Raw genomic sequence first — 17,208 nt, forward strand, 5'->3', positions numbered from 1 at the left:
ACTGAAAAAAATGTAGCAGATGGGACAATCTTATACATGAGTTTAGGTAGGACTGAACAGGACTACAGCCTGAAAAACAGGGTAATGTTGCACATAATGCAGAAGTTGACAAAAAAAATCTGAATATGCATTGATCAAGCAAAGGTAAAAAAGATCCAAAAGTTTAAAAGTAATTTAAGATTTAATTTAATCTAATTACTCAAAAGAGCAAATTACTCAGTCGATAACGTGTCAAAATCCATTTCAATGTATTTGTATAGTTGTACATTTGCTATTTACAAATACTATTTGCTAGTATTTGTAAATATGCAAAAAACCAATTTATCTTTCTGTTGTTGTCATCATCATCACCATTATTATTATTTCTATACTGTGCAATAGCCAAAGGCCTCTAGCAGTTCACAACATTTCACAAAAACATGGAGCATAAATGCAATCAAATGCAGGTATTTTTTCAAATGTTGTTGTTAGTTGTGAAGTTGTGTCTGACCCATCACGACCCCATGGACAACATTCCTCCAATGTACAAAAGTTAAAAGCAATATAACAGCGAATACCATTTTATTTATTTATTTATTTATTTATTTATTTATTTTATTTATTAAAACATTTTTATGCCGCCCCATTCGCCGAAGCCTCGGGGCGGCTTACAACATTTCAATACATACTAGACCAGTTAAAAACAGCTAATATAAACGTCCCTTTCAGGTCATTAAATACCTGGGAGAAGAAGCCAATCTTGTTGTAATGACAAAAAGATGACAAAATTGGTGCCAGGTGGGCCTCAGTGGAGAGATCTTTCCAAAATAAGGGGAGCTACCACAAGAAAACCTTCTTCCCTGCTGCCAAACACTGAGTGCCCCTTGGGGAGATTGTGTCTGGCTAAATGCAAGTCAGAGGGGCACTGCACTACATTGTGGTACCAAGCCATATAAGGCTTTATAAGCTAAAACCAGCACCTGGAGTTAGCCTTGGGAGCAGGCAGCCAATGCAAGGGGCTAGGTGGCAGATGTGGTGTTCTACCTTCTGGCCTTGCCTTTGAAACTTTTTCACATTCTAGTCTTTCAATACAGGTTAGCTTGTCATGTGAGAGGTTCCAAGCAGAAGTTCTAAATGAAGCAGTAAACAAAGCCCTGTTCTAGGATTGTATTAGGAAGGAAACTAGTTTAGTGCCTAGAGAAGCTATAGTTTGTTGTTGGGTTGCAGGCTAGGGATTGTTCACCAAGGTTTATTATCTCAGCTGTTTTTGGACAATATGACAAGTCATGACTGAACACTCAACCCACAAAAATACCAAAGACTTTATACATTAATATTTTCCATAGGAAAAAAAGCATCAGAAATTTCCATTGAAAATTTTTCCACACGACATCATTGTCTACAGTATGTGGGCATAGCCACTAATTTAGACTAATTTAAAAGGGGAACCAAACAATTCCCTAGACAAGTCCGTCAATGGATACTGGACATGATAATTCTAGGTACAATGACAATACACCACTGAATGCTAAATGCTGGAAAACAACAGAAAGATATGATCACTGATTCTATACCATGTCTGTAGGATTCCCACAGACATCTGATCGGCCAAGGTGGGAAATGGGATTCCAGACTAGATGGGTTGGTCCTCTTACCCAGTAAAGCCCGTGCGTTCTTACGGAGATGGTTTTCTCCCTTTCCACTCCCAACAGAATTCATAGAATTCATAGAAACATGATAAATGTATCCCAAAATGAAGCATCAGAGGCAACTGAAATTGGAAATGTTGACCAATTAATTAACTGACTAGATTTTCATGCTCACCAATGTTCTCGATCCCAGACTGGAGCTTCTTAAAGATTCAAGTTCTTCTGTCATCTTTGAAGCTAAAGCCTGAAGATAGCCACGTGCATCTTTCTCATCACTCACCCTAGTGTGTAATCATAAAAGTAGTTTACATAGCTTGATACTTGCTATTACCTGTCCCAAAATGTTCAAACCATAAAACATTTTCTTGCATAATGGCCCAGAGTCAATCTACTAATCTGTTTTGCATTAAATGCCAAGTCACAGGTTAAACAACCTATAAATTGGCAGGGCTGTGTAGAAGGAAGCAAACACACTGCCTTCTACCACTTGTCATTTCTGATTTGCATATAATTTGCTAAACAACTCTGGAACACCCCGTTCCTGGGTTACTAGTCATGCCATTCAAACATACCTCTCTGGGTTGTTGAAGGTTAAACAACCTGGAGTTTTAAGCTAACAACAAACCACACATTCAAATTCTGGATTATCAACCATCAACAAACCCAGAGTTTCTGGGTTCAGACATGAACTGGGTTATTTATCAAAGTCTAGGTGACAAGTACATGACAAATATCAGGCTCACTTGTTCACATTTCGTCCCAACTGCCCAAGGACCATTGCAATGTGAGAACCAGGCCACTGTATCTATTAACTGAAAACAGTTACCCAAATCTGCAAATCTTTCCAAAATAAAAGTTTTAAGCTGAATAAATGCCATTATCACTAATTTCATTATGCAGCATGCAGACATCAACTATCAATATTGTTTCACTTAAAATCCTATTTCCACAGAGCAGCTTATATACAGATCACAGGCGGTCTCCCACTCAGTTTATAAAACCAGATTTGCTAAGCTTCAACAGAAGACTCACATCATGTGATTTCAGACAATTTTGACCTTATTCCAATAAACTACTGCTTCTGCTGAGGGGGTATTTACATATTAGTAATATTTATACTATATAATCTGTTGCCAGGAAAAGGGAAAAGTTTTGAGCTAACTTTATGTGCACTTCAAGGTTGAAGAAATCTTATTGGGTGAGAGTAGCTCTACATGACAGACAGGGTCATAAAGACAACCGCCAGGGCTTCACCTGCCCTTTCTAGATCATAATGAAACCTGAAAGCCAGATGTCCAAGCTGGATTCCAAAAGGAAGACGCACCAGAGATCATATCACAAATATACACTGGCAAGTGGAACACACCAAACATTTTGGAAAAAGATCACTCTTATGTTTTACAGACTACAGCAAATCTTTTGACTATGTGGATCAGAAGCAGCTATGGGAGGTCCTGAAAGGAATAGGTCTCCCTCTGCACCTGATTGTTCTGATGCATAACGTGTATCATGGACAAGAAGGTATAGTTAGGACAGAATACAAAATAGTTAGGGAGCCAAGGTTCCATTTAGATGCCAGGAAGCACTTCCTGACAGTTAGGACCCTGAGGGTGTGGAATGGGCTTCCACGAGAGGTCGTTGAGGCCCCATCCTTGCAGGTATTCCAGGATAGGCTGGACATGCATATGGTGGGCATGTCGTGAGCGGAGCCGGCTGGTGCTGGAGGACAGACTAGATGGCCCGGGAGGCCCCTTCTGACTCGTTCTGTTTCTATGTTTCTATGAATACAGATAAACAGAATGGTTTCCCATAGGTAAAGGTGACAGACAAAAATATATTTTATCTCCCTATCTGTTTAATCTGTATGCAAAATGTATCATAAGGAAAGCTGGATTAGAATCAGAGAAAGGAGTGAAAATTGGTAGAAGAAACATCACTGATTTAAGATATGCAGATGAGACTATACTACTGGCATGAAGTACCAAAGATGTTAAATGACTCCTGATGAACTAAGAAAGTACAAAAGCTGGACTATGGCTGAATATTAAGAAAATAAAAATCACATCCACAGAAAAATTATTGAACTTTACTGTTAAAAATGAAGAAATTGATATTGTGAAAGATTTCACATACTTTAGCTTAGTCATCAATTGAAAGGGAAACTGCAGCCAAGAAATTCAAAGCAGACTGAGACTTAGAAGGGCAGCAATGAAGGAACTAGAAAAGATCAGTGTAAGGACATTTTACTGGAGATCAAAACCATGATCATCCACCCCATTGTAGGGCTCTGAAATCCGGACAGTGAAGAAAACTGACAGGAAGAAAGCTGAAGCGTTTGAAACATGGTCCTGCAGGATAACTTTGTCAATACTCAGGACAAATAGAAAGACAAATAAATGCATCTTAGATCAAATCAAGACAGAGCTTTCCCTAGCAGAAGAAATGACAACTAAGGCCGTCCTACTTCATGAGTAGACAAGACTCCCTGGAGAAGACAATCATGCCAGGGAAATTTGAAGACTGAAGGTGAAAGGGAAGACCAAATGTGAGATGAATTGAATCCATAAAGAAAGTCACAGTCTTGAACTTGGGAGACCTGAATGGAGCTTTCATGGACATTTTGGAAAACTTTCACAGGGTCTCCATAAGCTGAAGATGACTTGACAGCACATAACAATAACAATGAAATCCTAGAAAGGGCATTAAGCAATGGTAAAAGAATCGGCAAAGTTAATCTAAGTCAAGATTGTGTTGCTTATTAGGCAGGGCTGGTGTATAAGCACATGCAGCAGTGTGTTCCCGATTCCCTTCTTCACATGACCCTAGAGGAACATCAGACAAGTCTACTCCACCCTGGAACTAGAGAATAATGTAATTGCTGTTCACAGTGTAAGTATTTAGACTGTATGGAAATGGGTTATAGGAGCATTATGAACGCACACTAAAATAGTTGTGCCAACATGATGACAAACTCCTTCTCCTTATAAGCAGGTCATGATACAACTTTTAAAAAAATGTCAGAAGGCTTTACATCACTTCATGGTTTACATCTAGCATAGGAGCTTTCAGACAAACATTTAAAAGATCTGGATAAACAGCCAACTTACTTCACATTAAGTAATGTTAACGTATGACCCAGACACTTCAATGAAATCAGTTGAAAGCTCCTATAATAGTAATCAAACAAACAAACAAAAATGCCAGGTTCAATAATACACAATCAATATTTGTGGCTGTGTGAGATTTGTGAAATGTGCAGGATGACATATTTCAGTTCTCTGGAAGACTTGTTCTTCTGCTATGGCGTATTTTTAAACGGTCCCCAAATAGCACATACCACTGAATTATTTCTGCAATCTGAGCTTCCCAGTGGGCAACAGATTCCTTCTTTGCCGCCAAATCCTGAAGTTCATCTTCTAGCTGCCTGTTTTGTGATGTAAGTTTATCCACAAAAGAACAAAGCTGCAATGACAGAATTAGTAGTTTTCACAACTGCAATTTAGTGCAACTTCCTGGCCCATGAAACAAATGTGAAACCTGCCCGCTTGCAACATTTCAGGCCATTTTCCAAAGAGCTGAATTAAGGAGACCCCTGTGGGTAACAAGGCGCCTTTATGATACATTTAAGAAAGAGGTTCACCAAACTATTTCAATGTTGTTAACTGAGTTATTTACTCAGGTGTATAGCTTCCCTTTGGATCAGTTCAAATAATTTCCTTAAAACTAACTAAATGTTGTTAATAAAAAGGTGAATAAGGGGAGACGTGACAGAGATATACAGAATCATGCATGGTGTAGAGACAATGAAGAGGGAAACATCTTTCTCCCTTTCCCATAATCCTAGAACAGGGGTCATCCCATGAAGCTGACTAGTGGTAGATTCATGCCAGATAAAATGAAGTACTTTTTCACACAATACAGAATTAAACTATGGAATTCATTTCACAAGATGCAGTGATGGCCACCAACTTGAATTGCTTTAAATGGGACTGGACAACTTCACAGAGGAGAAAGCTGCCAATGGCTTCTAGTGTTGTTAGCTTTATGCTGCTGTCAGTATCAGAGGCGGTATGCCTGTGTACACCAGTTGCTGGGGAACATGGGAAGGCGGGTGCTGTTGCACCCATAGCCTCCTTGTGGGATCCTATTGGATGGCCACTATGGGAGCATAATGCTGGACTGGACAGATGCTTAGTCTGATCCAGCACTGCACTTATGTTCTTAAGTATCAGCAGCCTTCTTTGCATCTGCTTAAGGGCTGGAGACAGTAGAAGGCCACAAATGACTCTGAATACTCATGCAATGTAAGACAAGCTTAATGTAATGACGATTTGCAAAATGGGAACACTGACTTGGGCCTCTTGGCAACAAGCCAGGGTCATAAGCAGTTATGTTACTGAATTTCATAATTAATCAGCTCATGGACAAACTGGTGGGTATGCAGTGCTCACCATTGTAGCAAGCTTGTTTTGCTGCCATACTAATTTGCTATTAATTTCAGAACAGACTGTAAACCTGGGAGCATGTACAGCATGCATCTAAATTATGGTCCTGTGTCTCTCTGTCTCTGTGTCTCTTGAATTTTCAGCCTTCACCATCATGGCACTGGCTCTGACGGTTCATCTCTCCTCCATGCTGAATTGCTCAGCGACAGCAAGTTAACATTATGTAGAAAACCACATCAAGCAGGAACGGGTGCAAAATGTGGCAACCCATTACCCAAGTCCAAATTAAAGGCCCCCAGATTCAGTTTGATAGTATGCAGGAACAAATGCTTGTATACACAGAACAAGTTCTTGAACAAGAGTTAAAAGAGAACTCTTGCCTGGGGTTACATGAGTAAAACATGTTTATTTCTCCCTTCAAGGAAATAAATTCACTTGGGATAAGTGTTCTCATCACTTGTCATAAAACCATAGTATGTTGCTGACTTATGACTCAGGCAGAGTTCTCAATTAGGAAACTAACTATGGATGGAAGGTCCATGATTTGTTCCTGCTTGTAGGAGAAACCCTAGCATATTACATGAATGAGAACCGGGCCTACATCTGATGAAAAACCAACTCTATTTCACTGCTAGTTTTGTAAATTACCCTTTCATTTTCACTTGTAATTTTCTTGTTATCTTCAAACAGCATGGTTCTCTCACGCTCATATTTCTCTTTCAGAGTTCCCACTGCTTCCTCCATCTCACTGTGTCTGCAAGTGAAAGAAGATCATATAAATGTTGTTTCACAAAAGTACAAACTATTGTTACCTTTTGAAAGAGGTGGGTGATTAACTTTCCCTTAAAGTTTTTGATTCCATATACTTTTTAGAGAATTTATTAAAAAAAAACTTTCAAGAAAGCTGTTGCACACAGAACTTACTTCTCCCGTTTTGCCTTATCCAATTTATCTTTTAACATCATGATCTCTTTCTGCAATGTTAACTGATGGCTTTCAAAATCATGCACTTCCTTCTTTACATTTTTTACTTCTAACACATGGGAAGCTTCTCGCCTGACCAGCTCTTCTTCATAAAACAAGATTTTCTTCTCAAGTTCTGACTTCATTTTGGCTAGTTCTTGTTGATGCTCTTGCATGGCCATTCCTGCTGCACGTCCCCCCTGTTTTACCTGTAAATGGCCAAAATGGATTGAAAACATCAGCAGAACAGCACAATTCACTGAACTGGTTTGCACATCACAGTAGCAAAATATCAGTTATTTAATTCATTACTTGTGGGGATGTATACCATATGTGAGCTGCTTCTAGTTTTCACAAATAACCTACTGACCTATGTGTGTAAGTTGTTAGTATAACGCCTGAACCCAAATGCTCTGGGATAATTTTTGGTTAAACAATGCAGAGTGAACTTATGATCTGTTATTAGGTTAACTCTGAGTTAATTAATTGATAAACATCATGGAGAATTCTAATTCAGATGGTACCTGAAGGACCACCTGCTCCCACATGCACCTACCCAAGCAGGTAAGGAGGATGGCTAATAAAAGAGGAGCCTTCTCTGTACCTGTGCCCCATCTATGAACAGCATCTCAAAACCAGTTCACCTGGTTTCCCAGTCTTTTCAGTGCCAGGCGAACACAGTTTTATTCTCTAGACATTTAATGATTGATTTTATTCTCATTATTTTAACTTGTTTGTTGTTTTATACAGTTTAATATATACAGTTTTAAATTATTGCCCTCAGCTGTGTACTGTCTTATTTTATTGTCTTCTGTTCACTGTGTTTTAATTGTTGCTTTTATCGTTATATGTTTTAATTATTGTGATCCACTTAGAGGGCCCTCAGGCCAATTAGCAGAAAATAACTCTAAAATAAATAAATAAAATGTTATGCTAACAGCATATAAATGTGGTGTTCATAGATAGCTTATTAAGCTAATACGAAATGGTTCATGCACAGCACACTTCCCAGCAAACCATGGGCTATTTAACCCATGAGTTGCAGCTGTAATGCAAAAATTGTCCCTGTAAGATACTAGAAACATAACCATTTACACATTTTAACTCCTTATCACCAAAGAGCAGCCCATGCTCTTTAAGTACAGACAAATTCCTTGGTCTTTGTCTAGGTGAGAGAATGCTTTTGTTCCACTGTAATCTCTCAGACAGGCATGAGCTGACAGAAGACTCAGACATGCAGAAAATATGTTGTTCAGTTCAGCCAAGCTGTACACACTGGACTGCAAGCAGGCAGCACTGGGAGAACTATGTCTAAAAGCTCCTGCCAGATCACAAACATATACATTATTTCATCAGAAGAAGCAAGTCAGCATTCTGTTCCTGATGTTTGGAAATTATTTTCCCCAGCAATTTGCAGAAGTCTGTCATGAGAATGACCCTGGGTTCTGTAAAAGGGTAATACTAGATTGGTAAACATGAAAACAGCTGCCACATGGCTGATTTAACCCCCTACCGACCCATGGCAGCAGGTTCCATGCAGCTTATCATGTGGTTTGTGGGATTTTTCCATGCGCTCCAAACATCCCAAGAAAATCCTATAACTCACATTGTGGGCTGTAACGCACAGGTGGTCAGCCAAGTGTAGAGAGATTTAAAGCAGTCTGCATCTGGTGGTAGCTTAATAGGCACTGGTGTTAATGGCTGCTGCCACATTAAGGTTTTGAGACTTTCCCACCCATCCTGGAAACATATTGTCAGTATGTCCAATACACAGAACTGAATACAAATGTGGCACACATTCTGCAGAATGAATTCTGGAGTCTTTCATTACAAGTCATATACGTTGAACCAGTGATGTCCAGTAAGCATTCTAACAAGCTATTTTCAGGAAGTGGGTGACATGCAGTGGTAACATTAATACTGTAGACCTCAATTTCTAGCTTTTGCAAGGTAAAATTTTTCTCATGTGGTTTAGGTGGTTTAAAATACATCACCTTCAGTGTTTCCAGTTCATTTTCCAATTGCTTAGAGAAACTCTCACTATGATCTCGAAGCTTACGCTCTTTTGATGCTTCTGCTACTGCATCTTCAAGTTGAGCTTCTAGCTATAAAAAGAAAAATAGGTCTGATTACTCAAACAGTTATAGCTTAGCTATTACTGTTTTTATTTCTAGAGTGTTCAGGTGAACTATGTGCTGTATGAAAAATATGAGGAAAAGATGGAGACTCGCAGGAGATAGAGAGTGATGAATAAACACGGATCAGCAAGATCAGATTTCCTCATTTGATCTGAACCCCAATAAATTCTGGAACTCTCACAAGAATAAATTATGCTTCTTGATGGATCATCCTCAAGCTTATGGCCTCTCCTATGACTCAAATATCTCACTGAGGTCTAGACAAGAATATTTTTGTATCAATGTCTACTGAGTGGGGCTGTCAAGGACAGGGCACTTTGGTGGCATTCATTCATAGTGTCACCATATACTGGAGATGATTTGACAGCACGTAACTGATATTCCTAGGAAAAGTAACTACTGGATTAAAGGCCAACAAGAAAACATAAGGCAGTAAAAAAAGAATGTTAGCAATTCTGATGGACCAAAGCTGATGCTTCTGGTTCACTCTTGCTTGCTTTCTCTCCTCCTGGACAGGAGGGTTCAGGATGAAAACTGAAAGGTCGTGAAGGCCCACACTGTGGTCCAAAAGTGCCACCCTGACTGCAGAAATTACAATGGAGTGTATCAGTGAAGCAGCTGTCTCACACATATTTCTCTACACGAGCTCAAAGGGTAGAGGTGGTTTGGACGGACTAGAGGAAAATAAAACAGCTGCTTCCATGTGTGAACTAAGCCACAGTAGCTACTTCAAGCATAAATCACAGCTGAATGCCATTATTCTCAAGTACCCTGCTGAACTACCTCTTTTCTTGCTTTCTCAGATTTACGAATTTCCTGTCTCATGGAGTCAATTTTCTGCATGATCACTTCCACTTCTTCCTCTTTGTCACGGAGCTGTCGAGAAAGTTTCTGCTTGTGAGAGCGCAAGTCTGCCATCCTCTCGTTCAGCTCAGAGAACTCCTGCATTGCTAGCTTTCTTTGTTGATGGGCATCCTTTAGTTCTTTGGACTGTGCCTTTAATCTTTCAGATGCTTCAATGAGTTGCTGGCAAAGAGAAAGGCCAAACAAGTTTTTACAGGTACCGTTTGAGCATGAAGTTAAATCATGTTTAACACCAAACAGCAGTTCAGCTAAGTGTACAGATACTCAATACAGCAAAGTTCTGGCAATGTGTAGCCACCGTCTCTGCATATCCCTACCTTCAGCATAACAAGTGTGGTGTAGCGGTTAAGAGCATGGGACTGGGACTCAGACGAACTGGGTTCTAGTCCCTGCTCAGTCATGGAGCCAAGTGGGCGACTTTGGGCCAGTCACAGACTCTCAGCCCAACCTACCTCACAGGGTTGTTGTTGTGGGGATAAGATGGAGGAGGAGAATGATGTAAGCTGCCTTGAGCCTTTGTAGGAAAAAGGCAGGATATAAATTGGAAAACAAAAACAAAAAAACAACAATGAGCATTTTGATAAAATACAAATAGTAGGAATGACTTTCACCATCTTGCTATCCAAATATCCTGCATTCTTATCTTTCTTTTCATTCCTGTCTTTCATCTTCCCTTCCCTTCTCATCTCTCTTAAATCACCTTTCCAAGCACAAACCTGTTACTTCTTTCCTTCTTCCTTTCCTCCCTTACCCCAATTCCATTCTTTCCTTCTTCCAGCACTTTCCTTTCCTTTTCCTGATGCAATCACATACCCCCTTATTAAAAGAGCAGCAACCAGGAAGACACCCCCAAACGCACACTCCTCCATATGCTGCTACTGCTTCACCTGCATCTATCTGGGAGAGACCCTACCCAAACCCAGGAACAAGCAATGGTCATAGGCAGCACAGTTACTCTCCTGAGCCAAGGGACAAAGAAAGAGTTAACACAGCAAGCAACAAGAGCTGATTACTGTAGGTGATTATGGTTTCTCTAGAGATTACACCAGGAACTTCTGCAGCAACCTCTCCTCCCTTCACAGGGAAAAGGGTCTGGGAATAGCTTGGTGTAGCTGCTCTCACACCTTATTCCACCAGCCATTTTGGTGTTGTACTTAAGTTCGGCAGCAAGGCAGAGAGGAATGCTGTCTCTTTTCTGAGGGTCAAATGTAAAGGAACCAGCGTGTGTGTGACAATTATTAGTCTAATGCATAAGAAGAATGCTGCTGGATCAGACTGAGGATCCTTCCGGTCCAGCATTCAGTTTGTACAGTGCCCAACTAGCTGCCCACAGGATCCCACAAGCAGGATTTGAATGAAGGAGCACCCTCCTGCCAAGGTCCCCCACAACGGGTGTCCAGAGGTATTTTGCCTGTGACACAGTTTTTGCAGTGGGTAAAAGGAGGTCCATGTGCAAAAATATCATGTGAAAGTCTGCACATGGAATGCATGTTCAAAAGAAACCTCAAACCAAATCTCAATCCCAAAACTGGTATTTATGGTAGTAGAAAAAGGTGAGGGAAGTGGCAGAAGGTGGGTGAACATATAACTGTGCTGTCTGAGTGTACTTGGAAATGCCCATGGCTATAAAACTGGCTTATACACCTGCACAAACTTTGGTTTGTACACAAACGCCTTGAATGGCAAGTATTAGCTGCTTCCCCATCGGCCAGAAGAGTCAGCTGAGTGGGACAGATCAATAGATTGCAAGCTACCAAAGCAAAGCGGTGTGGTGGACGAAGGGGGGCTGGTTGCCTTTACTCTGCCATAAAGCTTGCTCTCTTGAACACTTAACTAATTCTCAGGGTAACCAATCTCAGAGCTGTTTATTAGTTAATTGATTATATTTATATCCTGCCCTTTTCCCTTCAAGTAACCCAAGGTGAACTTACATAATCTTCGTCTTCTCATTTTTTCCCTCACAACAACCTTGTGAGGTAGGTTAGACTGAGATTCAGCGACTGGTTTGAAGTCCCCCAGTGAACTTCCTGACCAAGTGAGGACTACTACCTGTATTTCCCAAGTCCCAGTCCAACAGTCTAAACCACTACCCTACACTAGCCCTTTGTTATAATGATAAAATGAGATCATCCCATGAATACTGCCCAGGGAGGAAGGAACAGTACCATCATGACAGGCGATTCCTTACTGGGTTGATTTAGCGGTGTCATTCTACTGACAGAACTTGCCAGTGGGTTTGGGTGTGGGGCAATTAAGAGCCAGTGCAGTGGCTAAAGTGTTAGAATGCAGGTCTGAGAGATCTGGGTGCTAGTCCCCATTTGTCCACAAAGCTCACTCGATGACTTTGGGCCAGTCACTCTTTCTCAGTCTAATCTTCCCTATAGGGTTCTTGCTGTGAGGGTAACATCACAGTAGAGCTGGAAGGGGACAGAAGTCCATTGAGTCCATCGCCTGCTCTTGCAGGTCACCAATTTACACCATCCCATTCAGATGACTGTCTAGCCAGCCACTGCTGCCTTACTTAGCTTGAGGAAGAAAGGCAGGATATGAATCCAAAGTATAAGCAGAAATAGTACTATTTCCCTTCTCTCTGCATTCAGCGGGCTAAGAAATGTCCCAGAGAAGATTTTTGGTGGGACTGAGGGCAGCAGCAGGGAAGAGAGATGGGATACAATCCTACTATTCCAGAAGACATCCGCTAACATGACACTAGACTGAGCCTTCTGAGCTATCAACTCCCATAAGGTTTTACATAGGTGGAGAAAGCAGTCACAGACTGATTGTTTTAGTGAAGCATTGTCTATACTTAATACCTTATGCAGGTCTTCCTTTTCCTGCCTTAGTACCCTGCATTGCTTTTCAAGGCCTTTAATCTTATGAGTGGAATCTTCATGTTCTTGCCGCAGTGTCACTGCATCTTCGAGCTGCCGCTCTAGCCTATTTGAATCTATAAAGTTTTTAAAAAGAGAATGTTTCATAGTATTTTCACAAATTACAAACAATTTTGACTTGGTTCTTCTATTTCAAAGAGCAATTTAAGCTGGACCAGCCAAAGTGAACTAATACCAAGACACATTTGGTAAAGCCCTGTTATCACAGCTCTGTTTACACTGTGGCTAAAAACAAAACAAAATTCAAATCTTGCATCTCCCCAATCCAAATTCCAGTACCGAAGAGATGTGGATATTGAAAACAGAACAAATTATGCAATATAAGCATTTTTGCCAGATGCTTGTTTCACAACACTGATTCTGCTTCCCATATCCATGTTTTCAAAGGCTGGACTCCAAAAAGCTACTTTAGGTATGCCCCCTGCAATTTGTTATGGTTTCTCTTTGAACAGCAGACCCCAGCATATCATCAAATTGTTTTTGAAGGGCCCCTTACTTTAGAGGGTTTGTTATGTGACTTAGAAGACTGCTGTTTAAGAGACAAAAGTCCAAAGCAACTTTATTTGTGAAGAGCGAATTGTGCAGTTCTTGTAACATGGTTACATCCAGATGAGTTGTATAGGCCAACCAAATGAACAGATGGCACAGGAATGAGTAACAACCTAGGCAAGTCAGTGCAGTTCCAATCCCCTTTTCCACAGACACATTTCACAAAACATAATTTAGTTAATTTCAGCTTTTCATGCTAACACAGAGAAGGGCCACAAACTTTTAAAGGAAAAAATATTAGAAAGAGAAAAAGTGACAGGACACATCTTGTACTATGGGTTTCTGGTACAATATAGTTTATCCAGTTTAAGAGAGTGGATAGCTTTTTCAGAAGTGGAAACCCATTGGGTTGCCCCATTTGGCAAATCTACATTTCCCAACTTAAATATTTGCCTGGAATAAATGTATATTAAGTGAGTTATATAATTTCATTTTGGTCCAAGTTCTTTGTATTCAAGCTCCTGAATAACTCAGGCTAAAAGGAAAGATGCCATTTTGCAGAAAAAATATTAAAACAAACCCTGTTTTAATTATTAAAACAATAATTATTAAAACAAAACCTGTTATAAACTCAGATTGTTGTTATTCCTTCAAATGTGTACCAGAATTTACAGTGGTGTTCATTTCAACCCAACTAAATGCAAATGAGCAAGAACCACCCCTCAGGTATTTCACCTGAACAAAAATTCTCATATGGTCAAATACCTCTTCAAAAAAATGGAAGTAGCAAGGTTACATACTGTGCTGTTAGTTTCTCAGTACTGTGATATAGCTTATCTTAACCCAGTTAACTTTATGCAGGAGATTCTGTGTAGCAACAGCTACTCCAAGGACGGGCTTCTATTGCTGTGCACCACCTCACAGCACACACAGGTACATACATGCATGCTCACATACACAAGCATGCATGAACCAACACCATATAAACTGAAAAGGATGTTTTGTGAGAGTTAGCACAGTGTAGAGAGTAAAAGATAGTAATGGTTCAGAAAGTCTCTAGTTCAAAACACGGCTCTACTCATTCCCTAGGTGACCTCACTAGGTGGGATCTGAGATAAATCACTGTGGGCACAATCCTATCCAAGTTTACTCAGAAAAACGCTTACAACTTCCAGCATGCTCCATCTGCCATAGATTTGCATAGATTTGCGCTTTATAAGTCTCGAACTCACACTGGAGTATGGGGTTAATATTCTTGATCAAGTATTACTGGAGATAAATACAGGTATCATGGGTTAAGTTAATAATGATTTGGAACCATCAAAGATATTGCTGTTGAAATTCCAAGTCCGCAGATAAACCACAGGTGCTCTCTCCTTTGCTGCTCTCTAGGAATGTCAGGTATGTAGCCAGAACAGAGATTTTAAAGGGCAGCAATATGCAGGGCAGTCTTCCCTGCTGCCCTCCAGATATTTTGGTTTGAACTCACACCAGCCTTCACTAGCATGAGAAATGTTCAGGAATGCTGGGTGTTGCAGTTCAAAACACATGGAGGGCACCAGGTTGAGGAAGGCTAAACTGGGACACACTGCACCATACCCTAGAGGGCACGATGGCGCAGGTCCTCTGGTGCAAACAGTGCTCTTGGTGCTGGGTGCACAAACAGCAGCAGCTGGCCAGAGCCATATGCCTCTTGTTTTCTTGTAGATGAATTAAACAGCTTGAAATGACTATTATCAGCTACAGCACCAAAATTAAGGATTAGCTGCTTAGTTTGCGGCTAAATATCTGAGCAAACTAAAACTATGTCAAGCTGAAAACATTATGCAAACACTATTTTCATGGTCTGTGATCTTTGTTCATTTTGTGGCCCTGTCCAGGCTCCCCCAGTGTCCTATCCTGGTTGTACTACCAAGAAGAATTCAGCTGCAAGTGACTCCATGTCTGAAAAAAGAAATTTGAGATTCACACTGTAGGTATCCAATTAACAGGGCTATAAGAGGGAGCCACAGTTTTAAAAGTATTATATATGTGGAGATTATTAATACTTGAAGCTAAAATTGAGGCTTTTTGGCATAACGAATGCAGGCCAAGATGAAACACCTAGCTTCTTGTATACCTCCCTATCTTATATACCTCCCTGTCTTATACAGATATCAAAAGAAAGTGAAATATGGTACAGTTATTTTTTTAAGGACTCATAGATAAAGTCTGCCACTCTCTGAAGTCGGAAAAAATTAGGAGAAGATGATATTAGGCTTTTGATGGAAAGTACATAAATTAAAAGAACCATTTAACTGAAACTGTACAAGTTGTGCATGTCTTGGATTCCTGGTGAGATTAAGTTGCTATGAAGCTGAGGAAGCTTTAGAACATACTCTTTTGTTTAAAAAGATGTAAATATCACTTAAAATTGCATCGGCTACAACTCTCCAATGCTTTAAAAGAAAGCAGTTTTTCATATGTTTGCTACCTTGGTATCACACTAAAGCTCTAGTAATGAAATGAAAAAGGCTTGCCTCTGAAAGCATACTACAAGAAATAAGGCTTTATTACTGGAACTATTTCATATGTCTTTCAGGACTAGGAAGAATTTTATTACGGTTTGCTAAAAACATACCTGCAATTTTGTTTTTCAAGCGCTCAATTTCTTCATTCAACTTTTTAATTTCTTTATCCCGGTTTGTGCTTGCTGATATGCGGCCAGAACCATGAAGAGACTGAACAGTCTGTGTGGATTCTTGAATGAAAAAGACAATATTTATTCAAAGGCAACTGCTCCAAGTACACTCCAATAACTTGTTTAGATATGGTGTGTCTAACTTTTTGACATTTCCCTCTCTTTCTTGCAGTATGTAACACTGCCACCAGGAATTTAATTACCATCTTATTAACCTTTCCCTCAATATTGTGTCCTAGCTATAAGACTTCTTCATTGGACTAGGTGGTCCTGAGGATGAGAAACCAGTATTCAAACATCTTATGACTCTGGGTTAATAATAAACAAAAGAAAACTTTATTTGTACAACAAGTGTATCGGTTTCAAGAAGTTTGGTAACTTATTTCCTTATTAAATAAAACTCTGCTTATTAACAACTTCTGACTGAGATGATCTCACTCTTTCCCTCCACAATCACTCTCAAATCCTCCTCTCTCTTCTGAATGCTCTTTGACCAGTCTTTATTCTATTTATTCTCAGTTCAGTCTTTCTCTTCTGCACTCAGGTTTCTGTCAGCTTCTATCTCACACCTCTATAATACTTGACAATATTAGAGAATACTTGACTCTCCCTGGCTGCTAATGTGTCCTTCAAGTGTTCTACTTCCTTCTTTAGAATCTTAAATGCTTTTCACAGCACCACACAGGATTCTAATGGGAAGGCTGCCTCTTCAGAGTCTCCTGACCTCTGACTGATGCCAACTGACTGGAACTGCTGACGGACCAGTAACCTTCTGCCTTCTCTCTGTCCTCACACACTTCTAAGGCTTGCCGCACACTCTCAGTCACCAACCAATCACCTCACCCATTCATTCCCCTCATTTACCCCCACTGCCCTTCTGAAACTTACCAACATTTAAAGAAACACACACACACAGCACATTAAATCATTATAGTAACATATTCTATTCCTCCATCACATGCAACATTAGAAGGATGTGAGAGCATGTACCTTGCAACTTCCGGCTCAGTTCCAGCTTTTCTTGCTCCAGTCTTCGGATTCTCCTTTCATATGCCTCTATTTGCAAGCTGTTTTCCAAGTCACGCTGAACATCCTCATCTTTAGTTATAC

General features: G+C 40.1%; 1 protein-coding gene across 1 annotated transcript in view; it reads right to left on the bottom strand.

The window, feature by feature from the left end:
- CDC42BPB (CDC42 binding protein kinase beta) overlaps positions 1-17,208 on the bottom strand; it is a 133,890-nt gene that overhangs the window by 40,976 nt on the left and 75,706 nt on the right. The window contains 9 exon segments of the mRNA XM_044435862.1: positions 1,804-1,909; positions 4,966-5,090; positions 6,722-6,827; positions 6,998-7,245; positions 9,031-9,141; positions 9,958-10,200; positions 12,852-12,985; positions 16,039-16,158; positions 17,089-17,205. Of these exon segments, the coding sequence (XP_044291797.1) occupies positions 1,804-1,909; positions 4,966-5,090; positions 6,722-6,827; positions 6,998-7,245; positions 9,031-9,141; positions 9,958-10,200; positions 12,852-12,985; positions 16,039-16,158; positions 17,089-17,205 (1,310 nt within the window).

This window comes from Varanus komodoensis, unplaced genomic scaffold (assembly GCF_004798865.1).
Source record: "Varanus komodoensis strain SLA01 unplaced genomic scaffold, ASM479886v1 scaffold3, whole genome shotgun sequence".
NCBI lineage: Eukaryota > Metazoa > Chordata > Lepidosauria > Squamata > Varanidae > Varanus > Varanus komodoensis.